Source organism: Cibotium barometz, chromosome 45 (genome assembly GCF_041138505.1).
Source record: "Cibotium barometz isolate CiBa-2024 chromosome 45, ASM4113850v1, whole genome shotgun sequence".
NCBI lineage: Eukaryota > Viridiplantae > Streptophyta > Polypodiopsida > Cyatheales > Cibotiaceae > Cibotium > Cibotium barometz.
The window spans coordinates 43,089,255-43,116,475 of NC_141090.1; the positions used below are offsets into that span (position 1 = coordinate 43,089,255).

General features: G+C 45.5%; 1 protein-coding gene across 2 annotated transcripts in view; it reads left to right on the forward strand.

Moving 5' to 3' along the window:
* LOC147612791 (uncharacterized) overlaps positions 1-25,591 on the forward strand; it is a 41,988-nt gene extending 16,397 nt beyond the window's left edge. The window contains exons 2-5 of one of the 2 annotated variants that reach the window (XR_015263531.1): positions 5,659-5,729; positions 5,831-5,868; positions 24,116-24,263; positions 24,499-25,591. Coding sequence is in view for 1 of the 2 variants with exons in the window: in XM_086783402.1 (XP_086639528.1) it covers positions 5,659-5,729; positions 5,831-5,868; positions 24,499-25,442 (1,053 nt within the window). In the remaining variant the exon portion in view is untranslated. The remainder of the gene's footprint in view (positions 1-5,658; positions 5,730-5,830; positions 5,869-24,115; positions 24,264-24,498) is intronic. The other variant, XM_086783402.1, reaches the window with a different exon arrangement.
* Positions 25,592-27,221: the final 1,630 nt, after the last annotated feature.

The following is a 27,221-nucleotide window of genomic DNA, read 5'->3' on the forward strand; positions in this document are numbered from 1 at the left end:
AAACTTTCGTGAACATGAGGCTAGATATCCGGATTGTCTAACTTGGGGGCAAATGGAAAGAGAATTGTGGAAGGAAGAGAGGGGGAGATGAAGGGAAGAGAAAGGAAAAATAATTTGAAAAAGGAAAGGAGAGAGAAAGGGAAAGACGAGGAGATGAAGGAGGAGAGCAAGAAAAGTGGGAGAAAGGGAGGGGCAGCCCTATATACCATTTTGCATGTTCATCATAAAGACTCTTTTAGAATCAAGAATGTTTATGACACAATAATGAGTATCTTGCAATCTCGTGCAATTTGCGTACATGATTAAGAGCATAGGAAGACTGGAGTAGTTAAAGCTATATGTTTACAGGTTATCTTGCCTATTCAAGTTAGGGGGCACTAAGTTTTAGAACATATTATTGATTCCAGGCAATGTACTATTTATAAGGTGTTAACTAGAGACTGTACTTTTTGCTTGTTTCTGAGTTGTTAAGGTGTTAACGAGAGTGATAATTAAGTTGGATCTCCCCCCGTTGCAAGCTTGCTCCTTGTGCCATTGCACCCCCTAGAGTGTTAACTAGAGTGATAATTGGAGCTCACCTCGTTGCATGCCTGCTCCCTGTGCCATTGCACCCCTCTCTGTCACATCCGACCCCCTTGTAGGGGCACTTGGCTTCCTCATCACAGTCTCCTTCCTAGGACTCCGAAAGGAGTATCTCTCCCTCCTTTGATCAATTTGCCAATTGATGTTTTGGAGACCCCCTAGACTACCGCTTCTGTGGTAGCTTGGCCAGTAGGAGGAATGAATACCCACCATTTGGGTACACACATAGTCATAAGAAACGTTTCGAGGTTTTTTTCGTTTCAAGGTTTGTGGTGCTTTGTTTCGAAAGGTTTTGTCCCTTGGCTAAGAAACCACGAGGTTTCGAAAAATCTATAATTTCATAAAGTATAAATACTTATAGAACTTATAGTAGCCATCTAAAAACATAGTGTAATGATGAAAAAATGGTCTCTTCTCACACATCTCGGGGAACCATCCTTATTTTGGTGAGGCATTATGGCAATTTTGCTTGATTAGATGTCACAGACTCACAAGTGGTTCAATCAAGGACTCTTAAGAAATTGAAGAAGAGAAGGTAGAAATTGGGAAAGATTTAAGACACTGAAGGAAGAAAAAGGGGAAAGAAGAGAGGAGAAGAAGAGAAAAGGAGAAGAGCAAGGGAGAAGAAGAGAAAGGAAGAAGAAAAGTAGGGAAGAAGAGAATGAAAGAAGCAGTAGTAGAGGTGAAAGAAGTAGCAAAAGGTGGAAAAGGGAAGCAGGGAGGAGGCAAGAGAAGAAGAGGGAAGGAAGGTGATGAGAAGGATATGAAAAAAAACAAAAATAAAAAAATCCCCAAAAAAAAAATCAGGGAGGAAAAAAAAACAAAGCTTGAATTTTGGGCAAAACAGCCGTATTGGAGAGGTTTCGAGGTTTTTAAAAACCATTTCGAAGTTTCAAGGTTTCGAAAGCTAGAAACAGGTTTGTTTGTTACTATGGGTACGCATAATCTCTCCGGAGGCTCTGCCCCAGTTCATTGCACTCCCTAGTCTTGAGAGCAACCCTATTACGCAGGGGGTTTAGTATACAGGCCTCCCGGACAATGCTTCATGTGCAAACAAATGGGACACTTGACGAGAGCTTGTCCTTGATGTCAGGCCTGTAGAGGACTTCTTCCAGCCCCACACCTAGATCTACCCTGGGACTCTCCTAGATAGGATACAAGTGGTCAGGCCCATTCCTCTCCCCAGCCAAGTGTGCGAGATACTGGCTATACCGTGACTTGTTTTCGTGATTACCTGCTATGATGTTTCTAGTTCATGGGAGGGGACGTGCACCCGTGAACCGTGCGTTTGTGTCATGTGAACATGTGGTAAGTATTTTGTTTAACCCTTTAAATATTGGGCAAAGGTTTTATAACCTTTGGGCGTTCAGACTTCATTAAAGTGTGGACCGCCCACTCGGTTGTGCCAAGGGCCCAAGAGCCATGTGCGGGCAGCCCAAACTTTGGGTGCCCTTTTTGGTCATTTAAATCCACCTTGTGGGCACTTGTGGGCTATGCCACATGGCATAAGGGGCTTGGAGCCCACTCCACCTTCTCCCCACCAACTTTCCCATGACTCTCTCCTTCCTCCTCACATGTTGAAGCGGCACATCTCTTGGGCAACCACCCCCTATGCAAGTCGGCATTCACAAGAAAACTCCACAAGCTGCCGTATTGTAACTGTTTGTACCTTGCTGCCGTACTGAACCATGTTGTGTACCTGTTGAACCCAACCATTATCTGAAGTACCCGAGTGTACTGCTGTGTACTTGCTGCCGTACTGAACCATGTTGTGTACCTGTTGAACCCAACCATTATCTGAAGTACCCGAGTGTACTGCTGTGTACCTGCTGAGGATCTGTTGTTCCCGGCAGTACCAACAGTACCCCTGATGACTGCACTGCTGTGTACCTGCTGTACATGTTTCTGTACCAGCTGCTGTACCTACCGTACCCAGCCTGCTGAACCCAGCTGTACCTAGACCAGCAACATCCGCTTGTACTTGCTTCCGGAATCTGTAACAACTGCTGCACAGCTCTCCTGCTGACTGCGTACCTGTGGCCGCATGTGTACTTGCAGCCGTACACATCTGTACTTGCTGCAGTACTTACTGAACTTGCTGTACCCACTGTACTTGTTGTACCTACAGTACCTGTTGTACGTGTATTTACTTCTACCTGCAGCACCTGGTACCTGCTTGAGTATGTGCTCTTCTACAAGTACATGTTCGCGTACTTGTCACAGCATGAGTACCTGTTCGTGTACTTGTGCTACTAGGATCTACACCACAACCATGGTTGTCACGGTACGAAAATACGATACCGTACGATACGATACCGTACGGGAATTTTTGGTACGATATGAAATTTTTGGATACCGTACGATAAAATACGGTTTTTATTTTTTACACTTACAACCTATGAAGCTTCAAGCTTGAATGTGAGGGAAGGTTGGGAGGGGAGGAGTCTAAAGTGCTTGAGGAACCAAAACATGGATATGTGTCTCTCCCGGTTGGATCTCCCGATTGTCTCCAAAAAAGAACCTGGATGGGTAATGCAATACCAAAGGTCTCCTAGTGTAGCGTTTATGACTAAGGGACCGTCCTTGCACAAATACGAGGAGTGCACCTAGGGTGATAAGTTTAGGGACTCCTCTCTAGATCAAAATGGCCATGTCCAAATCTTCTCCCTCGTACATAACTTGAGAATCTAATTGTCTAGCCTACCTATACCAGGGATCCCCAAGTGATGTAGCAAGATTCTCTCATCCTACCAATCAAGTGTACACTACTAGTCTACCTCGCCAGATTTTTTAGGTCTCTCAACAACCCCATATGGAATACTGAGTGGACACAAAAGTTGCGAAGTATTGCGAGCATTTGGGATCTTCGTAAAGCAGGGTTTCTATATTTTTTTAAAGCATTTGGAAAAAATTTTTCAAGGAAAAATAATTTTTTGGAAAAAAAACCTAGTACCGTACGATACCGTACCGTACGAACCCATTCGTACCGGTACGAGAAACAACTATGACCACAACCTCTATGAGTGAGTGAGCCAGGCTCTAGTACGAGAGCGCCTATTTGTGTGTGGTGGTTGTTTGGTCAGTTTGACTCTTTTGACGAAACCTGCATCGACATTTAATCCGACACACTTTTGATTGTGTAACATGTATTCATTATTTCCATTGCATGGAATATCTAGATGGGAAGCCCTTGGAACTTTGTACATAGATAAAATACTGCAATAATATACAACGGTATTGAGGGGGGTCGTCTCGTTCGCAGCCCCAATGGCTCTATCTTTGGAGTGTTATCTTGTGCAGTGTTGTATACTTTCAGTTATCCGTTGCCTTGTTGTTGGTTCATATTTAAGTGTTGACAAGCTTTTTGTTCACAAGACGGTGCCCAGGGACATTCACACCTAACTAGTGTTATTACAACAGTATCAGAGCACGGTTATTTCCCTCTTCTCAGGGGGAAATGATCATTTGGGCATTGGGCTGCGTGTGAACAGCCTTCCTACACTATGGACAGCCATGCACAAAGTGAACAAGGGCCTAGTAAACAGGCATACACATACAGGTTTTGTGGAGAAGCAAACACATGTGGGGCAACAATCGCAAAGCAATCAGGAGACGCATGAAGATGACCCAAAGGTTGAGATGGAACACATTAAGAGGTTCCCTGCTGGCTAGATTAGAGGAGTCTCAACATTCAAGGGGCTAGAGGGGAGAGGTCTCCGATCTCTAGATCAGTTTGTCGTGGATGCCCCCTCACCCCTTTCCTCTTCCTCTTCGTAGGAGCTAAGGCGATGAGCAGTTTCATGTCTGTGTAGGTCACTAGTTGTCAAGGCCTTTGTCTAACCGCACCCGCCCTTATCAACTAGCACAAGTTGTGTGGTCTTTGGATCGGATCCGACCCACCTCGGCTTGGCACACAATTGAGTCTTTCCATTGGATTCCCAATGGCACGTTGGTCAGATATTTGGGATGCTAGGTAAGGATTGATCTCTCGCCAGAGCAGCAGCTTGCTCCCCTTCTCATGAGCATTCGGAAGAAGCTCCTTTAGTGGAGCACTACTTGTCTCTTCCTCGCTGGCCGTGTGATTGTGACCAACGGGCTACCATGTGGTACATTACTTCTTGTTGGGCATTCTCCCGGGCATACCTTGGACAGGTGCAACCTTTGATTAGGAACTTTCTATGGGTAGGCAATGATGGCAGACTTGCATGGGCCAAGGTGGCTTGGAGGGTGATCGACTAGCCTCGTCATCAGGGCAGTTTTGGCATCATTGATCGAGCTATTTAGAGCAGAGTCTTGTTGGGCAAGCTGGTTGTTAGAGGCCTTTAGCTAGGCGGGGAGACTTTTAAGGCTTTTCTTCTTGCATAGGTTTCGGCGCACACTCCCCTAGGTGGCCCTTGGACCCCAGTGTGCAATGGATCTTCACGGAGTCCTGTTTGTGTGGTTTGAGTTCCTCTTTCAAGGACCCTTGAAGCCAGCTTGATTAGAGCGTTGCGCCATGTCAACAAGGATCATCACATGGGGAGCTGTTGCTTGGGTGACTGCGATAGGTCCCGCCCTCCACTATGGGAGGTAGTAGGAGGGTAGGCTCTCTGACTTCACATGCAGGATTTGACAGTTTCCACGTCCAACCTGTTGCCTGAGGCCTGGTCTCTTGAAGCACGTGGGAGAGGTGGGAGATGATCAGTAGCATTGTTGCATGACATATGGTGGGCCCGTTGTAGCGAGGGCATCCTCACCTCTGAGAGCGGCCAGCCATGGAGGGATTACCCTCAGGGTCCCTCCCCCATATTTTCTCCACTCATTTGAGGGTTTTGAGCTTGTACATGTAGCCTATGGCTGTTTCATCGTAACTTATAGAAGGATATTTTCTCTGAAAGATTTAAAGGAAGAAAAAGGTGTTAACTAGAGACTGTTCATGCTTTTTGCTTGTTTCTGAGTTGTTTTTGATTTCAGTTTCAAATTCAGATTCGAAAAGACAGAGTTTCGCTAAATTGTGCCCATGTTTTGCTATGACTTTCTGGGCTTTATAAGTGTTTGCTGGGTCAATTTGAATGACCTTGCCATGGGTTTTATCAGAGTGACAAAGATGCTGGGAAATCTCTGATGGTCACTGGAGCATGGGGGACTGCGCCGCAAACACACGTGAGGTATGCTTTTTTTTGTGTGTGTGTGTGTGTGTCTTAACTCAGCAGTTTATGATTCTGTGCAGTTTGGGCAAATTTTGAAATGAAATTTTGTGGATTGTCAGGTCTCGCAGGAAACGGAGAAAAAATGTAATGGTTGAAGGTACGTGGGCATCAATTCGGCAGTAATGATACATCATATAACATGAGTAGACTCTGGGAATGGTTATAAATTAAATGAGCTAGTCCAGTAACTTTTATTTTGGTCAGTCTTATTTTAAGAAGTAGAATCTTGTGGAAGAAATGATAATAATATTCTAATGGTCAGTATTTGCCACCTCCAACCCCACCCCCACCCCACCTCCTCCTTGCATAGTATTCAATTTATATTGATATGAGAGTGAAGAAACGGCTGAAATTTGTTGAAACAATTTCCTCATGGTGCTCTCAGTGTTTACTAGGCCAGGAACAAAGTAAAACACTGTCTTCTCCTCCAAACCACAGGTACACTTTGCTGATTTGCAGGCCCCGTAGAACTCCTCTTCACTGCTGATTCTAGGGCCGACTGCTACTGGCTTCTGTAGTTCCAAGTGGGCATGAGGCATAAATGAGGGGAGAATTAGGTGTTGCATAGATAATGAAGAATTTAGAGGACAATTAGCTCTTTTCCCCCTATTTTCCACTTTTGAAAGTCCCCATAACTCATTTTTAGGGCTCTTCTTGGCTCAACCATATACTAGGGAGGCACTTTTCTGGCACATATATGGCCCATTTGCACCACTTTTCATTGCCCAAACTGCTGATGATTTCTCTTTTGTTCCCAGCGTGTACATTCTTATAGGCCTTTGCCTTTGTGCACTGGAATTCCCCATCACAAGCGTGCACCTACTTATATTGTTGTGCGTTCTACTTAATATCCCTTTCCCCTTCCTTGTCAATCAGGATTCATAAGTGGCCAACACTCACCGAGACACAGGAGGGCACCTACAAAACAGGAGCCGGGAAAAAGTGGACATGCAAATATTGTCCCCTTATGAAGTCAGGTAGTGCAACTCGTATTTGAGCACACCTGCTCATCAGCATGGACATGACATTGCGTTTTGTAGTAACATCACTAGTGAAGCACGAGAGGAGCTTCGTCGGAAAGGCGAAGCGACACGGCCATCGTCATCAGCTCGGAGAGCACGGGTGGGAGTAGATCCTTCCACATATGTGGGCACTTCAGGACAAACCTCTGGAACCACTAGGTCTTCATTTGGTGGAATGCCATCATTTTTTGGACCCACTGCAAGTCCATTTGGAGCACGACCACCAGCAATGGGCGCGAGGGGTACTGTTCACTTGAGACAGTACACTTCAGAGTAGATGGGACCCAAAGGAGGAGGAGGTGGATGGTAGTGTTGTGCGCTTCTTCTACCATGATGCCATTGCCTTTCAGGCCGCTTGTAGCTTCTACTTCGAGGACATGGTGTGCAAGATTGCAGAGTATGGATCCACCTACACTCCTCCATCATCAGAGGTATTGAGAACCACCTTACTAGCGGAGGAGAAGGGCACAATTGTTGTAGCTACACAGATTGTTAGGTTCTCTTAGGACAAGAATGGCATCATGCAGACGGGTGGAGCGACACTAGGTCTAGATCCATTCATGGTGTCATTGCCTATTCCAGAGGGCATTTATCTCATCGCATGATGCATCCGAGACAAGGAAGAGTGCAGAAGCACTTTTCCAAGAGTGGTCAGCAGCCGTACAAGCAGTGGGTGAAGAGAAGGTGATCTAGTTTGTAGTTGATGGAGAGAATGCAAACAAGGCAGCCGGCAGATTGTTGATTGACAGGTTTCCTCATCTCACATTTTTTGTATGCATGGCGCACTGCCTCAACAATCTTCTCAAGGACATTGGGAAGTTGAACTGGACTGCTCCCATCATAGAGCAAGCCACTCAGATTGTATCCTTCATTTACAGGCACACTTTCTTGCTAGCTGAGTTCAGGAAGAAGTCATTTAGAGATTTACGTAAGTATTGAGACACTCGCTTCGGATACAACTTCCTCATGTTGGGATCCCTTCACAAGTGTTCCAGTTCCCTAAAGTAGTTAATGGTGGGTAATGAGTATGACAGGCATGCTTTGTCTGGAACTGTTGTGGGGAAGGCATGTGCATCAATATTGGGACGTATCATAGCTTTGGGAACGCCAATTATCCACTTGTTGAGGATGACAATTTCACTTCAGCCATGCATTGGAAAGATTTACGAGGGGATGGACAAGATGGTGGAAAAGTTGGAGCACATTGAGCAAGATGAACAGAAATACCAGGTTTTAAGGAAGCTATGCCAGGATAGATGGGATATGTACCATTCACCTATGCATGTAGTTGGTCGATCCCCAATTTCAAATAGGAAATCAATACACAGATTCGGAGGTGGCAGATGGATGTGACATGATTTTGGAGAGACTTGAGCCCGACATTGCAAAGCAGAGAACTATCAAGGATCAACTGGCTGATCACAGGGCTTGCAAGAGGAGGTTTGGAAGAGCCAATGCTTTGGCAGATCGCTTCACCATTGATCCATGTGTTTGGTGGGAGGACTATGGGTAGACACTCCAAAGTTGCAACAATTGGCCATCAAGATTTTGAGCCAGGCGGTCAGTTCCTCTTTTTTGGAGCAACTATGTAACTCATTTTGTCATATCGCTTCAAGAGGCGAAACTGGCTCGGCACTCAAAAGACCAACGATTTAATTTTTGTGAGCCCCAATTTACGTCTTCTTGAGCGTAATGAGAACCCCCAATCTTGGAAGCATTGGTCAGAGGAGGATGCGAAAGATTCAGTGGTAGAGGAGCAGGCTAGTTTATTGCCTGGCTTGATAGCTAGTTTGGGCGAAGCAGGGGATTGCGGCTCCACCGACTTCCTAGATTATGATGATCTGGGCTTAGACGATGTGCATCTCTTGCAAGTTTGAGTCTACTCATGAGTTCCAAACTTGGCTGATGTATTTGCATTGTACTTTCTATTCTAAATTCAACAAGAAATTGACTTGATCTTGAGGTGTCCTTTATGCAAATTTGAGAAAGTCTCGCTGTTGAGTTTGTAATTACTAGTTTTTGGTTTTGTAATTTAATTTATCAAGTATATGTGCTGTTTCCTAGTTGTTTCCGTTTCCCAATGGTTGCCATTTCTGTTTCCGAGGGGGTGCAGTTTCTGTTCCCATTTCCCATTTCCCATTTCTAGTGACTATGCCTGATGGAGCTACAAAACTAGTTTGTTTCATCTAGATTCTTCTGTTGATAGTGTGTTAGAAGGCTTAGTGCTGAGAAGGTGGTGTAGCCACCTGCAATCACAATTGGAATTCGATGACACCTCCACACCATGGGCCTACTAAGTGAGGAGGTTGTTATTGGTCCCTCTTTGGACAAATGATCTACCCAGTGAGGAGGTTGTCATTGCGAACGACAGCATACTTGGGTGCAACACAAGGAGTCACCCGTCTATAAGACTATTGTTGGGTATGGAAGCAGCTTGCCTGCGCGTAGGGACACACACACACACACACACACACACACACACACACACAGCTAGAACAGAAAATGTGAGGCGAGAGCTGCTGGAAAACGTACTTGATAATAATGTGTCATGAAAGTACAAAAGATAAGAGTACTAAAAGCCTAGGGCTAAGTGTCCAACACACGAGTGTGTTCACACAGGGAAATAACTTGTGTCCAACCACATGGAAAAAATGCCCGTGAGTAAGTTGGGTTCACACCTGAACTAGCCGGGAGTGGCCAGGTGGACATGACCAACAAACCCCCCTCAAGTGAACGGCGTGAACGGATAGCAAGCTGATAAAGCTGTGAATGCTGCCTGTACTATACTCCACAGTTAGAGTGATCAAGAGGGATCACGGTGGTATATATGCACTGCAGTGCCAATGAAGAAGCAAGTGATAGAATGTGCCGCGGAAGAAGGGAAAGTGGAAACACAGGAGAGAGTGAGAGAGAGAGAGATGGAGAGGAAACACAGATGAGAAACTGCTCTCAATATCATCATTCAAAGGAATACATGTCGCGAGCAAGAGGGGAGAAAACCTCGTATGTGAGGGACTGCAACAAACAATGCTAAGCAAGCAGTGAAGAATGAGGGAGGCAAGCCAGCTATATATATGCCCATATGAAGGCAGGTGACTAGGAAAAAAGTCCTCCACGACTGGGAAAAATACCCAAGACTCCATAAGATAGGGAATAATATGGGAAAACATATGTGAGGTGTGACCAGCCCCTCTAGCTAACATGGTCAACCCTAGAGGCTAAAAGAGGACACCAAACAGGAAGCCAGCAAGAAGGGGATGATGTCTAACACCCCCTCTCAGCACCGGATGCTGAGTGAACTCCAAGAGGCCAGAGACGCCGTCCTCGATCAAAGATGAAAGACTGCAGAAACAGGTACCAAGAAAGCTCCACAAGCAATCTCCTCAGCAACTCAACTACAAAAGCAATAGAACAAGCTGCCAGGTACACCGCTCCTCTGGAAGAAAACAACCATGTAGGCTGCGAACGTGCTGCTCCAAATAATGGTTCCAAACCCAAGTGTAAGAACACTGCCTGAAGTCGAATGTCGTGTATCCAGCCTGGAGAAGGTATGAAAAACCTCATAACCAACCAAGATCAGATCTTGTATATAATCAATCTTGGGAGAAGCAAGCTGCTCCTCATTGGAACCCTCAAAAGAAATAGAGTCAATCTACTCCAACTTTGTACCAAGAGTAGCCAAATGCTTTACAAAAGCATCCTCTGAAAAGGTCGGCATCGCAAGATGTAAAGACTCTGTATAAAAGATGGGGTCCATTTGCTCAAACTCCGTACCATGAGTTGTCCAATGCTGTACATAAGTACACGCCACTGAGGTGGGCATCGCAAGATAAAAGGACTCCACATCTCCCTCTGAAAACTGATGTCGTCGGACTGGTACAAGCCCAACCTGATTCTGATCCAAATCCAAAAAACTCTGGAAGTACCACTGTGCCCCAGGCACGGTTAGCAACCACAGATCCAAAGCATCCCACTGGGTCCAAAAAACCATCCTCCAAAACAACAAACCCGCAGAACTGGCAGGGGGAGGGGCATCCTCAGAAGCATCACAAAGAGAGGCAGAGGTAGACTTCTCACAACGAGGAAGGGAAGCAGGAATATAAATTGCAGTGGTAACAAAGTCCTCAAAAGCATCACTGATAGCAGAAGACTGTTCCATAAGTAGAATCAGATCCCAAGAATCACAAGAATCAGCAACAAATAAATGATCCATGCGAAAGGATCACACCTTAAGGACAAAACACCCTCCTTGTTCTGCAAACATTGCCAAGAACACAGGCTCGGACAAAATAAACTCTGCTCAGGATCTCTGAAAAGATCATTGCTCTCCTCCAAAATCTTGAAACTCTTGTCACAGAAGAAAGTCTCCACATATACAAAACAGCTCCCGAAACTGATCCTCAAGTGAAGTAGCCGGAGATGGGCCCCCTCTGAGTGTAGAAAACTCCTTTGGGAAGCAAAATGCAGCCAAAATAGTGCTGTCCAGCAAAAAACAGCACTCCACCGTCAACAGAAGGCAAGGAACATGAAGAAACCGGGAAACCGTGTAGGCCAAGAACAAAACAGAGGTATAAATGCTCCAAAATCAGCAAAACGCTCACTGAAATCAGAAATTCAGAATCCTCCTCAAGTACCAAACTGCCTCCAAAGCCACAATCCAAACAAGAAACCCCCTCTGCAAGTGATCCATGTCCACTGGAGAAGAAAACGCAGCCAAACAAGGGCTACAAACCTGAAAATTGAGGCCAACCAGTGTCCACACCTCCTATGAGGAAAAACGCTTAAGAGAAGGTACCTTCGGGTCCAACAAATGAAGCCCAAGTGAAGGTAGAGCTACCAACAAGATCTATTCAGAAAAACAAGAGGTATTCGGGGCAGTAGATAGGGCTGAATCTGGAAAAGCAGAAGATATATGGTACCATCAAGTCCTCAGATTAGCAAACAACATCAGAAACCTGTAGAAGAAAAAAAACGCAGCAAATATACTGCTGCTGGCCGGTACAAAACAGGCGGCCAGCACTAGGGGGGGGGGGGTATGAATACTGAGAACTGCTGCAATCTGTTGATGACAACCACCCATAGAAAAACGCAGCAAACTATGTGCTGCTGCCCTGAAAAGAGTGCAGAAAACAGGTGTAAAAGGGGTTCTCAGAGGTCAAACTGATGAAAGACCACGGTGAAACTCGCGGCGGCGGTGCCCGGGGGACTAGGGCCTTTGACACACTTGTTGATACCATCAATGCATATTAAAACACACTTAAACATGGCCACAGCCTTAACACATATCCATCATCACTTTGCATAAAACATAAAAGCTGGACAAAACATCCACAAATGCTGAAAATGGAGCTTGCACACGTGACACCGCATAGAGGCCGGAATGGGCCGACCCCCCCCCCCCCCTTGGAGTATTTTATTACCCAAGGAGAATAATATCATGTACAAGCTTTGAGGGCCTTACTCTCCCCACGGGAGATGCCGGATTATCCATATACAAATGCCATAACACAGCCCAACACGAGGCAACCAAGCCGGAACATAGGCTGTAGAAATGCTGAGCCAACAATATAATCCATATACCTCCGTGTGGGTATTGATTCTTCCCCAAAAACCACGGGTCTTCATGCAATAGAGAGGGTACAGCAAGTACAACTCTCCATTCAGCCGTCGGTACAGTAGGTACAGTGGTTGGTACAGTCGGTACGGTGGTTGGTACAGCAAGTACAGCAAGTACAACAAGTACAGAAGCTAGTACAGCCGGTACAATAGGTGGTACAGCAAGTACAAAAGCTGGTACAGCCAGTACAAGGGTTGGTACAGCAGGTATGGTGGCTGGTACAGCCCGTACGGTGGCTGGTACAGCAGGTACAGCAAGTACAGAAGCTGGTACAGCCGGTACAATGGGTGGTACATGTTGGGTATAAAGTCCCAGTTTCGCCTCCGGACCTTGATCATCGCGTAGCTCTTTTCGAGAGCTTCGCGGCCATATATTTACTTGTACATTTGGCCCCCATTTGGGCCTTGTAACGGCATTCTTTGTATTTGGTCCGCCGGGCGCCCCATAAGTTGGGCGCCCGCCCATACCCTTGTATTACTATAAATACGAGGTCTCCCTTGAGCCTCAATAAGACATTCAAGATATTCTTGAGCATTGTGTGAGTTCTCTCTCTCTCTCTCACTCTCACTCTTCTCTATCTCCTCTGCACTTCCTTGGCTAAGGCTCTTGTGTTTGAGTCATTCTCCTCCAACAACTGGTATCAGAGCTATGGAGGGAAGCTGTATGCAGAAGCTATGGAGTTAGAGGTGTCTTCCACCACTTGACTACGGGATCGTCTAACACCTCCCTTCTATCATCAAGATGGTGCGTTTTTTTTTAGAGTGCTGCTCTTCTTTTTTCTAACGCAGGAGACTGTTTTTGCTGTTTTTTTCTTGCTCTTCCCTCTCCTGCGTTTTCTGCTCCACCCCTGCTGCCCTTCTGCTGCGTTTTTCCTCTCCCTTGCTTCCCCCTTTGCTGCGTTTCTGCTGCCCCTCTTTGCTGCGTTTGCTGGTTGCTGCGTTTCTGCTGCCCCTCTTTGCTGCGTTTGATGTTCTGTCCTCTCCTTGCTGTACGGCTGCCATCAGCAGCAGCCAACACTGCTGCCAGCAGCCCCACGACCACCAGCAGCAGCTAGGGCTGCAGCCAGCAGCCCCACGACCACCAGCAGCAGCCAACGCTGCAGCCAGCAGCCCCAAGGCCACCAACAAGCAGTCCGGGCTGCAGCCAGCAGCCCCACGGCCACTAGCAGCAGCCGTCGTCGCCTCCAGCAGCCAGGATCTTCGAGCAACCCTCAAAAGACAGCAACATACTGCCCCTCGGGTTTACATCGACATTCGGTGATACTCTTCCGCCGTCTCCTTCACTTGAAGTTGTTTCATCAATCTACGAGCATCCTACATTCAACCCATATCTGGTACATAACATCTTGCTATTGCTTACTTTCTGAAGTGTCAGTTTGATAAGTCATGGCGTCTACAAGTGATCTTAAGGGTCTACTAGAGATTAAGAAGTTTGCAGGCACTGGGTTTGATCTTTGGAAGGTGAGGATTCAGAATATCCTCTATCTGCGGGAATGTGATACTGCACTTGAGCAGTTCAAACCCGCTGCTATGACAGATGATGAATGGGGAATCCTGAACAGAAAGGCCGTTGCCTATCTCCAGATGGCTGTTGCTGATGAGGTTCTTGTAGACCTCAAAGGGCTGACAACAGCCTATGCCGTTTGGGAGAAGCTGAGAAGCACCTATGAGATCACCACGCCAGTGAACCAGGTACATCTCATCAGGAAACTCATGAATATGCAACTTGATGATTCTAAGAATGCAGTAGAGCATATTACTACTTTCACAGGGGTGCTTAATCAGATGCAGGATTCTGGATTGCCTGCTTTTGATGATAAGTTGAAAGCTATCTTTTTGCTCACTACTTTGCCTGACTCTTGGGAAACACTTGTGGTGTCACTTGGGACAAATCCCAACCTAACTTTTGATGGAGTCAGGGGTGCTATTCTCAATGAAGATATCCGGAGGAAGACCTCAGAGACTAGCGGTTCTGCAAATGTCTCACGAGGGAGGACGACCAAGCGGGGAAATACTACTACCAATTCAAAGGGTAGAAGCAAGAGCAAGGGCCAGCAATCTGATGTTACATGCTACCAGTGTGGTCGTAAAGGCCACAAGAAGCCAGATTGCAAGTTTTACAAGATGGAGCAAGACCGGAAGAAGAAATCCAGTCATTCAAATGACAAAAAGAAGGAAAAAGAGAGTAATTCCAGCAAAGCAGAAGAGTTCGAAAAGGACAAGAGCAAGGCCAATGTGGCCTCTAGTGTTGTCATAGAGGAACTGTCTGACTCAGATGATGTGCTATGTGTTTTTTCTGCTAATGCACTTGATGTTCATAACTTGCATGTCACAGAACCAGATGTTATTCATGCCTTGATGTATGAATCTGATGTGCTTTCACAGACTTGGATTATTGACACGGGTGCCTCTTTTCATGTAACTCCTATCAAGGAGTGTTTTGCAACTTTCACTGCAGGCTCCCGAGGAAAGGTGTTCTTGGGGAATGATCATGCTTGCAATATTGAAGGTATGGGCACCGTGAATTTGACTTTGCAGGATGGTAGTGAGTTTGTGCTGCCAAATGTGAGGTATGTGCCTGGTTTGAAAACCAGTCTCCTGTCTGTGGGCCAGCTTGATGCCTTGGGATACACGGCCATATTTGGAAATGGCACATGGAAATTGACCAAAGGCACAAGGCTGATTTCAAAAGGATGCAAGAAAGGAACATTATATAGCCTTCATGGTCAGGCTTTGTCTGGTAAGTTTATTGCTTTTGCAGAGGTACGCTCCCACATGGAGCTTTGGCATAAGAGACTTGGCCACATGAGCCAAAAGGGTCTCTCCATTTTGTCCTCTTTGAACAAATTTGATGCAAAAGGAAGCAAGCTTGATTTTTGTAATGATTGCTTGTATGGGAAACAGAATAGGAGTTCTTACTCCTCTCGTGCCTCTCGCAAGGCTGAAAAGTTGGACTTGGTCCACTCTGATGTATGCAGCATGCCCATTAAATCTAAAGGTGGTTCAAAGTACTTTGTGTCTTTTGTGGATGATCACTCACGAAAAGTATGGATCACTTTGTTGAAATCTAAGGATGATGCTTTTGCTGCATTTCAAAAGTTTTATGCATTTGTTCATACTCAAACTGGAGTGAAGATTAAATGCTTACGCACTGACAATGGGGGTGAGTTTGTTAGTACTAAATTTCAGAAATTTTGTGATGATAATGGCATTAAGAGGGAACTTACACCCCCCTATAGTCCCTCTTCAAATGGTGTGGCTGAAAGGTATAATCGTACACTGTGTGAAAGAATTCGATGCATGCTGTCCACAGCTAATCTCTCTCAGGATTTTTGGGGAGAAGCCTTGAAAACTGCAGTTCATGTTTGCAATCGATCTCCACACACAGCTTTGAAAGGTGGAATCCCTGAGGAGGTTTGGTCTGGCAAACCGTCCTCATATGCCCACTTACGCATCTTTGGTTGTGATGCATATGTGCATATCCGCAAGGAAGACCGGAACAAGCTTGATGCTAAGTCCGAGAAGGGCACCTTCGTTGGCTACGGTGATGAAGGTGAGATGGGCTACCGTGTGTGGTTGCCATCAACCAACAAAGTGGTTCGCAGCCGGGATGTTGTATTTTATGAGGCAAAGCTGCTCCGTAATGTTTGTGCCTCTCATGGTGATCAGAAAAAGGTCAAATTTCAGCAAGGGCAGCCACCCATTGATGCTGAAAATGAGCCCCAGGATGCTTCACAAAGGGCTGAAGATAATGAGTCCGTGATATTTGAGCCAGAAGAGGTTGGACAGCCGCTTCATGCTCCTGGAGGTGTAGGGCAGCAACCCCTATATGCTGAAAATCAGGCTGTTCGTGAAAATCCGCAGCCTTTTGATGCTGAAATTATGATTCCTCCCGATATTGACCCCCAACCAGCCAATGATCATTGGGTACGAAGGTCTACTCGCTTTCGGAGGGAACCTCAGCGTTTTGATCCCTCTTTGCAACATGTTTTGCTTACAGATGAGGGTGAGCCTCTTACTTTCAAAGAGGCTAAGTCTTGTGAACTCCGAAACAAGTGGGAGCATGCTATGCAGGAGGAGATTAAGTCTCTACATGCAAATGACACTTGGGACTTGGTTGAGTTGCCCAAAGGAAGGAAGGCTATTCCTAACAAGTGGGTGTACAAAGTCAAGACAGTTGACGGCCAGCCTAAGTATAAAGCCCGCCTTGTTGCTAAGGGCTATGCTCAGAAGGAAGGGATTGATTTTCAGGAGGTCTTCTCTCCTGTGGTCAAAATGACCACCCTTCGTGTTTTGTTTGCTCTCACTGCTGTTTTGGATTTAGAACTGTATCAGATGGATGTAAAGACAGCTTTCTTACATGGTGATTTAGATGAAGAGCTGTATATGAAGCAGCCTGAAGGCTTTGTCATTCCTGGCAAAGAACATCTGGTTTGTAAGCTGAAGCGTAGTCTCTATGGGCTGAAACAAGCCCCGAGGCAGTGGTACAAAAAGTTTGATGCTTTCATGCTTAACCAAAAGTTTAATCGTAGCCATGCAGATCATTGCTTGTATACTAAAACTGATGCAGATGGCAGCCCAGTGATACTTGTGCTGTATGTTGATGACATGCTTCTTGCAGGGAAGAATAAGAGCATTTTGGAAGCTCTTAAGGACCAGCTGAAGTCAGCTTTTGCTATGAAGGACTTGGGTTCAGCTGAACATATTTTGGGTCTTCGGATTAGACGGGACAGAGCACAGAAGTTGCTTTTCCTCTCACAGGAGAAGTATATCCAGAAAGTCCTTGATAGATTTAACATGGCTGATTCTAAGCCTTTGGGTGCTCCATTGCAGCCCTATGTTAAACTATCCAAGGATGATTGCCCAAAAGATGATGATGCAGCCAGTACTATGCGTGGGATCCCTTATGCTTCTGCTTGTGGATCTCTTATGTATGCTATGGTTGCTACACGGCCAGACATTGCTCATTCAGTGGGAGTAGTCAGTCGTTTTATGTCCAACCCTGGCAAAGCACATTGGGATGCTATAAAGTCTATTTTGAGGTACTTGAAGGGGACACAGAAGAAATGCCTTATGTATGGTAAAGGTCCACTTGAGGTGCAGGGTTATTGTGATTCAGACATGGCAGGTGATTCTGATACCCGCAAGTCTACTAGTGGGTACATCTATACTCTTGCAGGTGGTGCTGTTTCTTGGTGCTCTAGACTCCAGAGGATAGTAGCACTTTCTACTACTGAGGCCGAGTACATCTCCGTCACAGAGGCTTCTAAGGAGGCCATTTGGTTAGCACGCCTTGTCACGGAGTTTGGATTACCAGAGAGGGCTCCGGTCCTTGGTTGTGATAGCCAGAGTGCCATATACCTGGCTAAGAATGCCATGTTTCATGCTCGTACCAAACACATTGATGTACGGTACCACTTCATCAGACAGGTGCTAGATGATGGTTTGGTCAGTTTGGTCAAGATTGGCACTCATGAGAACCCTGCAGATGCTCTCACCAAAAGTTTGCCAAAAGCACAGCTTGATATGTGTCTACAGCGGGTGGGAGTTACATAGCTTAGAGGAGCTTCACTGGCCCTTTAAGTGGGAGGTTGTTGGGTATAAAGTCCCAGTTTCGCCTCCGGACCTTGATCATCGCGTAGCTCTTTTCGAGAGCTTCGCGGCCATATATTTACTTGTACATTTGGCCCCCATTTGGGCCTTGTAACGGCATTCTTTGTATTTGGTCCGCCGGGCGCCCCATAAGTTGGGCGCCCGCCCATACCCTTGTATTACTATAAATACGAGGTCTCCCTTGAGCCTCAATAAGACATTCAAGATATTCTTGAGCATTGTGTGAGTTCTCTCTCTCTCTCTCACTCTCACTCTTCTCTATCTCCTCTGCACTTCCTTGGCTAAGGCTCTTGTGTTTGAGTCATTCTCCTCCAACAGTACAACAAGTACAGAAGCTAGTACAACCAGTACAAGGGCTGGTATAGCAAGTACAACAAGTACAAATGCTGGTACAACAAGTACAATGGCTAGAAATCATAATAAATGATTAAATACCCTTGCCTTCAGTATTTCTTCGCGATGGAAGCCTCCAAAACAGTCCCCAACAGTCGGTATTCTTCATGGGCAGCCTTCAAGAGAGAGAGAAAGAGAGTAGCCATCATTAGGGCAGCCTGTAACGGTGCTAGTGTGCAGCAAGAGAGCCTCCATTAATGAAGAGAGAGGGCTCCAATTTATAGATTTGGGCCTCCCATGAGCTAAAATGGCAAGAGAAGGCTACAATGACAAGTGGAGAGCCACACAATAGCTAAAGTGACAAGTGTGAGGCCACTTGTCTCACTTTGATCCACTTTCTAACAAGTGTCAGGCCACTTGTCTCACTTTGGTCCACTTTCTTGCCACATGTCCCAATCTAAGAGATGGGTCCTTCCATAAACTTATCTCTTAAAATATCCCAACTGGTAGACATTTTGTCATAGGCACTTTGCCAACTCTTGGTATCTCCTCAATTCGAGATGTAATGACGCGAACAGAATTTCCATCGGAGTCGGGCCAAAAATAGCAACTCTCCTAAATTTTAGGAGTGTGGTCCTTTGTATTCTAGGATAATCCCCCATTCCCAAAGCTTGTACTTTCCAAATATTTAAACATCCTGGAGTCCACGGTCCACCAGACCCCTTTCAGACTGGGAAATGTCCAGGCTGGTGACATCGGGCTGCTGAGAAGAAAGGCTTGGAAGAGGCAGGCGACCAGCAGTAGTTCTGAGAAAAAAAACGCAAGATCTGTCCACCTTGCTGAAAACACAAAAATGCAGGAGGGAGCATCCAACACTGAAGATGACCGGCGCTCTGATACCATGATAGAATGTGCAACGAAAGAAGGGAAAGTGGAAACACATGAGAGAGATGGAGAGGAAACACAGGTGAGAACCTGCTCTCAATATCATCATCCAAAGGAATACATGTCCCGAGCAAGAGGAGAAAACCTCGTATGTGAGGGACTGTAGCAAACAATTCTAAGCAAGCAGTGACGAATGAGGGAGGCAAGCCAGCTATATATATGCCCATATGAAGGCAGCTGACTAGGGAAAAAGTCCTCCACGACTGGGAAAAATACCCAAGACTCCATAAAATGGGGAATAATATGGGAAAACATATGTGAGGGGTGACCAGCCCCTCTAGCTAACATGGTCAGCCCCAGAGGCTAAAATAGGACACCAAACAGGAAGCCAGGAAGAAGGGGATGATGTCTAACAGCAAGCACTATATGACGGGGAAGATGAGAGACCCCAATGTCATAGTGCTAAAGCTAGAGCACAATAGTACATAAACACACCACTTGAAATGCATGTCAAAGATCATGTGGACATCAACTGCATCAAATCAAGAAGCATCGCATAAGTTGCAATAGGAGAAGGTGTGATAAAATCCTCGAGTAAGGAAAGTAAATATAATAGCCCCCTCAAGGTAAGCATCCAAATGCCAAACTGAACTGCATGTAATCCACATTAATGACGACAAGAGAGCAAAGCATAGCTCTCTAACGGCACCAGTGATAAGCATAAGAAGATGTAGCAGATATACGCATGTGTAAAGGCAACAGGATCCAGAAGTCATGCCTGTGAGACATGCAATGTAAGTTGCAAGAGATAAACTCATCAATGGAGGGTCCGATGAGGAAAAATCAGCAATGGTAGGGTTGATAAAAATAAAAATTCAGCAATGGGAGAAAGCTGAAAATTGTGGGAAAAAGTGGGGGCTCGGGGCGGGCATCAGCCAATGCTATGAGAGGATGGATAAACCCTCAGTGATGCCATGATCAGTGGCATGTATGGCAAGTGTAAAGATGCATAATCCCACAGTAAATAATATACATGTGACATGTCAAAACCATGAGGGCAAGCCAACTCTTGCCAAGTGTGTAGAAGGCACTCCCAGCAAACATCACATGTGAGAAAGTGACAATGTCAACACTGTAGAAACAATTCCGCTGCTAGGGAAAGCAGCATATAAGGCATCTCCAGTAGACATCACATAAAGAAAGCGTCTAGCATAGACAAGCATAAGTGACCATGAGGCATCACCAATTGCATGTGGGCAAGTAAAATCCCCCCCCCTGAAATGCATCTGCCAGACAAAGGATACCAAGAAGTACTCACTATAGAGCATAGTCATCAAAAGCAAGCGCATCAGAAGACATCTTTGCAGGTGAAGAAGATGAAATGGTCAAGGTTTTCATATTTGTAGCCAAATTGGCCTCATGTGGACCTGTTGAAGAAGATGCCAGCTTCTTCTTTTTCTCACTCTCAATACGCTTCTTGCATTCCTCTATGGTGTGCCCTGTTTTCATTGCGACCTGAATATAACTCCGCCAAGGTATCCCAAGCACCCCTTGCAATGGTGCAAGAACGAATGTGTAGAATGATGTGCCTGCGGCACGAGAGAGCAATCAACGCATGGGCCTAAGCATCCCTAGCATCCGAAGTACGCTCTTGCTGGGTAGGAGGACGACGAGAAGGTTGACGTGCAGGAGGGTGAGCGGGAATCACTTCACCTTCCACTGGAGCAGGTGCGAGAGGACGCTCCTCAATGCCATCCACATATAGCCATACATTTTGGCAACCAATACATGACGCATCATATAAGCCCACATAGGGTAGTTATCCCCATTGAGTTTATCTTCTTGGGGCAACATACCAAAAAGATCATTATTATTGCCGGCCATGGCAACACAACAAAAAAGGATTTGTCGCAGGTCACCACAAGAATAGGCAATGCCCAACAAAACTGTAAGAATGCGGGAGAGAGATAGTAGGAAAATCAATGGACTAGAAGGGAACTCCTTCACCACAAGAGAGATAAATACATGTGCCAACACTTCAAAAGTGTTGCACTATAATGCAAACTTGTCAAAGTGTCCACAATGGCATACATTCACTGTAGGAACCCACAAATGTATACATATGCCGTGAAAAAACACTGCAGCAAAAACTGTATCTGCACTTGTAAACCTGTATTTGTAAAGCTGCTAAAGTGTCCAAGTGTGCAATGAAATTTGGGGGAAATCGGTAAAACACCCAAATGTCGCACAAAAACCCCTGTAAGAGCTACAAAACTGATCCAATATGCTAAAAATCCCCAAATTTCCAATACATGTATGCACCAAACCTGCTGAAATCAATGGAAACTGAAGTAATGTCACAAATTCGGGCTCAAGTAAGAAAAGCCCCAAATTTTAATGACATACAATGTGCTCAATTTCTCGATTTCGAGAAGGGGGAAACATGCAGAAGACTAATTTCACCTGCAATCCCTGCAAATGTGTCAATGTCTGCTCAAAATCCCCAATTTTTGCATACATACATGCTCAAATCTGCTGAAATCAATGTAGAAATGGCCACAATCTGCAAATTTAGGGAGAATGTGGAAAAGCCCCAAATTTTAGCAGGCAAAATTGGCCAAATTTCTCAATTTCAGGAAGAGGGAAATTGTGAAAGAAGACCTGCAATGGCACCTGCACCTCTGTAAAATGTGTACCGATCTTCCTCTTTTCTCTTCTTTATGCTCCCCACGAAGTCACAAATGTGTTGTATGCAGGCGATTGAAAGACCCCCAGGCTGACCAGCAGGCTGCAGAGTCTCGAGACTGACCAGCAGACAACAGGCGTACACCTCTGCCTTGAGAGATAGCGTAGACTTCTAAGCAGCAGCCCCTTAGGCTTCAGATGGCTCGTGCAGACACACGCATAGCTGCTGATGAAGTACTCGACCTCACGCAGTCACCAGAAGTGCAGCCAGTTGAACGAGCAGCAAGCTGGCCGGCGTGGCTGAGACAGCTCACTGGGAGCGATGCCGCCAAAATGGGCGGACCCCCTACACTCGCGCCGCACCCTCTCCACTAGTTTGGGCCCGAGGTGGCGGGCGGAGGGTGGAAAAGTTGGCGGTGGTGGGCAACAATGACAATCGGATGGTGGCGCTGGCTCTAAACGGCGGCTGTGGTGACGCTTGGCTCTACGACGGGCAGCAACTCTGCCGCTCTGTTGGTGCAGGTCCCTGTATAGACAAAGAGAGTGCGTGTCTAATGTGCGCAATAGGCTGAAGCAAAAAGCTGAAGGGCAGCAGGGAGCAAACCGTAACCCTAATCCCACCAAGCTCTAATACCAATGTTGGGGATGGAAGCAGCTTGCCTGTACACAGAGACACACACACACACACAACTAGAACAGAAAACGTGAGAGGCGAGAGTTGATGGAAAACGTACTTGATAATAATGTGTCATGAAAGTACAAAAGAGTACTAAAAGCCTAGAGGTAAGTGCCCAACACAAGAGTGTGTTCACATGGGGAAAAAACCTGTGTCCAGCCACAGGGGAAAAATGCATGTGAGTAAGTTGGGTTCACACCTGAACTAGTCGGGAGTGGCCGGGCGGACATCACCAACAACTGTGTCCTCCCTAACCATTCCAAATGCTTAGGTGCTACTTTGAAGTTGATCATAGCATACTCATGATGGGCACACTAAGTGAGGAGGTTGTTATCAGTCCCACTTTGGACAAACTTCAAAGGGCCCGTCCAGTAAGGGGGCTATAATTGCCTACTCCGGCAATAAGTAGCTTGCTCATCACCCCCAAGGGTGCCGTGCAAGGAGCTACACGTCAATAAGACTATGACCTTCCTAACGATTCCAAACAATTAGGTAATAGGTGCTACTTTGAAGGTGAGCATTGCATATGGTGCTCACCCATGCCTGGGTGGAGCTGACTTTTGGAGATAGCCTGCTGCAGCAGGCTGGTTGTGCTGAATGTGAGGCTGATGGATTACTGTGTGTGATTGATTGGTGCTAGTTGTCTTACACAGCAGGGTCACTAGCTTGGTAGTTGGACAGGGTCCTTGTAGACATTACAGCATATGGTGAGAAATTTGTCGTCTTTTGAGACCTGGTAAGAGAGCAAGGATTTTTTGTAGCATCTCCAAGAGCAGTCTGTCCGCAACAAGTACCTGAATTTAACAGCAGATTCAGCTGGATCTCAGAGGAGTCCTGCATGGCATATAGGTACCACCATGCTTTAGCCTCTAGCTCAAGGTAGTTTCAAATGTACAAAACGGCACAAGTTTAGTATGTAGTATAGAACGTTGCCTACCGATAAAGTACGTCAAAAACGTTACGTACTTTACAGTGTTAAAATCATATATATGTGTGTGTCTGTGTGAGAGATTGGTCAAGAAAGCTCGAAGTCTATGTAATATCCTTTGATGTGTTAACACATGTCACATTCTAGCATTTCAGCCTATCTAAGAATTTCAAAATTAGCACTCACAACATAAACAATGTCTAGACATACCCAAATACACCATGATTGGAATTCGACAATTCAAGTAGATAGTAGAAACAAATGATAAATCAAAATCAAATGACAATGTCAGATCTGTCTGATGTCATGAGCGCAAATGGGCTATACAAAGCAATCGCTGAACATAATAAATAGAAAAAAGGACACGGGGGAAGAAACCAAAACACAAACGTTTTTTAAGTTTGAAACGTTTGGAAGTCCAAAAAGTACTAAATAATAAAAAACAGGTTTTAAATGCAACCTTGCTCTAGCTAGACGTAGACCAGAGGAGATCGAGTAATGCAGTATTTTTTGCCACCACTGGATGTTGACATTAGCGTGATGGTTCATGCTTTACCTTAAGATGATATTCGGGAGCTGTGTGCAGGTCAGGAAGATTGTGACTAGTTTAATCATAAGCCCTTCACTATTGACTCCAATTTGGATGCTACGGAGAGGGTTACTGGGGGGTGGTGAGCAGAGTTTTTGGGAGGAAGCAAAGCGAGATTGTATCCTATTACTGGCCTTTGCATTAGGTGGGGTTTCAACTCCAGGCTTTAGTCCCAACACAACTCCCCCCCCCCCCCCCCCCCCATTTCCTCTCTGTTTCTGTCCCCCTTTTGTTTTAGGGGGTATCATGCATGTCTTTCTATACGCTTTAGCTTTCTCAAGCTAATGAATCATGGCTACATTCTGCTTTGCTTTATGTTTACACTTGAATGTTTCATTGTCTAAATGCAACCTCACACTCCAGAGTTTATGTTTGATCAGATGAACCTTTGAAAGAGATTCCCGAAGCTACCATTACAAAGGATGTACCTTCAGAGAAGACATGTAACTTTGCTTCTGATCACCCGGCTAACCAACCAAAGGAGGGGCTAGTATATTCCATTTATCAAGTTTATATGCAGGCTGGGAAAGCTGGTCTTACAGCTCGAGAAGCTGTTTCAAGAATTCTGGATCAAGGACTCCCTGGCTTGCATGAGGGTGGTGTTGTACCTAGAGTGGAGGTTTTGAAGATAGTTTCTAACTCACCCTACTTTATGCCACTTGAAGAGTCAAAGTATATTCTCTGCAGTGCATTAGTAGGTGATGAGGATCATTCAGTTGGCAGGAAGCAGGATGGGCAGGGTGGCGAACAAAATGATGATGAGAATGGAAATAAATGTTTAGACAATGTAAAGTCAACAAAACAGCATGGCATCGCTCAGTATTGGGCTGCCTGTGCAGCTATTCGTAGAGCAAGAACAGGTAAGACACGGAGGAAGCCCTCACTAGGCTCCTATTTTCTAAACCCTGCCACTAATCAAGAGGCATGTGAAGGAATTGGTGGACTATCTCATAAGAAGCGATTAAAATCTATGAAGCAGGACATCACAGGACTTGGAAACCCTTGCAATAGATCTGATGGAAAGGGCTGGCATTGCCCCCTTAGGGCAAAGGTAGGTTATTTATTGTGTGATCATCACCTGGATAGGCTTCGAGCGAGAGTGAAATCACATATAAAGTCAAAAATGTTCTCCATGACCAGAGCATCTAAGGAGGAAAGGAAACGGATTTTGAGTGGTTCTTGGATGGTCAAAAAGGTTGTGGAACGGAGTCGTATTGGCAGGCACTCACATGTTTCTATTGGGATAGATGCACAGGACAAGGCTTCCACCCATGCCCCTGAAGTTTCGGGCTCAAAAAATTTTGTCAGGTTTGATAGAGCTTGATTTATGGTGACAATTAACTATTTAAAATCAGGTTTAATTCTTTCATCCTTGCTAGAAGCACATGGCATTTTGAGGGCTCACATGGGCTTAGCTGTTGCAGCATATGTTGAACATCCTAAATATCTGAGTCTCCTGGCTCTTTTGTTTGCTCATTGTTCTTTTGTTGGCTCTTTTTTCCATCAGTCCAATAGTGGTTTGGGATCACAGGCTTAATCTGACTCAACACGGGGAAACTTACCAGGTTTAGACTGACAGATTGAGAGCTATTTTTTGATCTCCAATGTTATGAAAGTATATCCATGGATCGCAGCAGCAATAGTTAGCCAGCAACTAGTATTGCAATCCATCATAGTCTTTAAGAATTTGTTTTTGTATTGTGATGCTCATCCATGAAGAAGCACCATCTCATGTATTATGCAACAATTTGAGGTGCACCGCAATTGTCCTGGCTTGCACATTAGCAGCCTTCTGGCCGTCTCCTGCATGCTGGTCGTGAGATAGAGAAGAAACGAGAAAGAAATGTATACTATTTTCTACAAAAGACACAAGAGTTGCAATGAATCCATGAAGTAACTGTATCATGGAAAAAGATGAAGTAAAGGAGCGACAAGAAACATAACATCCATATGAGAGAGGGTTACAGGTGGCCATGTAGTGGCTGACGCATGCGAATTGTTTAAAACTGCGCTTGTACAAAGCATCTGTCCGGCAAAAGGGAGGCCATTTTGTAGCATCTGCAACTCTGACCTCATACAAGCTCTCTACATCCATTGCGTGTGAGGGAGCAGTCGTGTCTTTGGAAGATTTCTCAAATCTAGAGTTGCCATGTGGAAAATCACCTTGGCCCAATAGGCTGTGTGTGTTTGGCCGACTGCAATTGGAGAGCTCTCCAATGTGATGACTGTGAGGCAGGGTAGTGTGAAGTGGATCAGTTATTGCCAATGTGGGTGGATCAAATGTGTGGTGCCTAGTCCATATGGTGAGAATTTGAGGCCCCTCGTAATCGCCGCAAGGTTTTCTGTCTTGGGTTGGAAAAAAAACTTGCTAATGAGTGTGTGTGAAGTTTTGGGGGCCCTAGTATGGGGCTTTCTACATAGGCGAGTAGTGCCAGTCCAGAAAGTCAATTACCCGGCTCAATGGACCAGACCTCTCTAAAGAGGCAATGGAACCTTCCTCATATCTCATGACATATGAAAAGGTAGTGCTCCTCCACCTTGACATTTCAGAGTTGCGTCTATGGATCTTGTCCTACCCCAGGATGCTGAGTGCTCTTCTATCCTCTACATTGTCCTCCCTAGATGTGATCATGCTTGAATCAGCCTACGTGCTATCCAGATGGCAGGGCATGTCTCCTACATGAAGCCATTACTTATTATCCTAACAAAATTATTTTGATAGAACTATGGTGCATTCAACCATGTGACATCAGTTTGTAATCAAATGAGGTTTGAACAAGTGGTCAAGCCTCGAGGGGCTCATATTCTTGGTCCTCATGTTCACCATTCAACATGTTGTGTTTACAAGCTATACAGGTGCTTCATGCTCTACAAATATCTATTGAACCGGTCCCAATGGTTGTGTCAGACTCATTGGCGAGAATGTCTCGATCCATGCGTTGAGTCTTCCCTGTTTTCAAGTCTAAGGACTGGTTGCCTTTGCGTATATAGATGTGATTGGTTTTCCCAGTTGTAAACAAACCTTGCGTCTCTCATGTAAGGCCTTCCAAGGATCATGGTGTATGACCCTCTTCTCCGTTGTAAGGTCTTAATCTTGGCATCT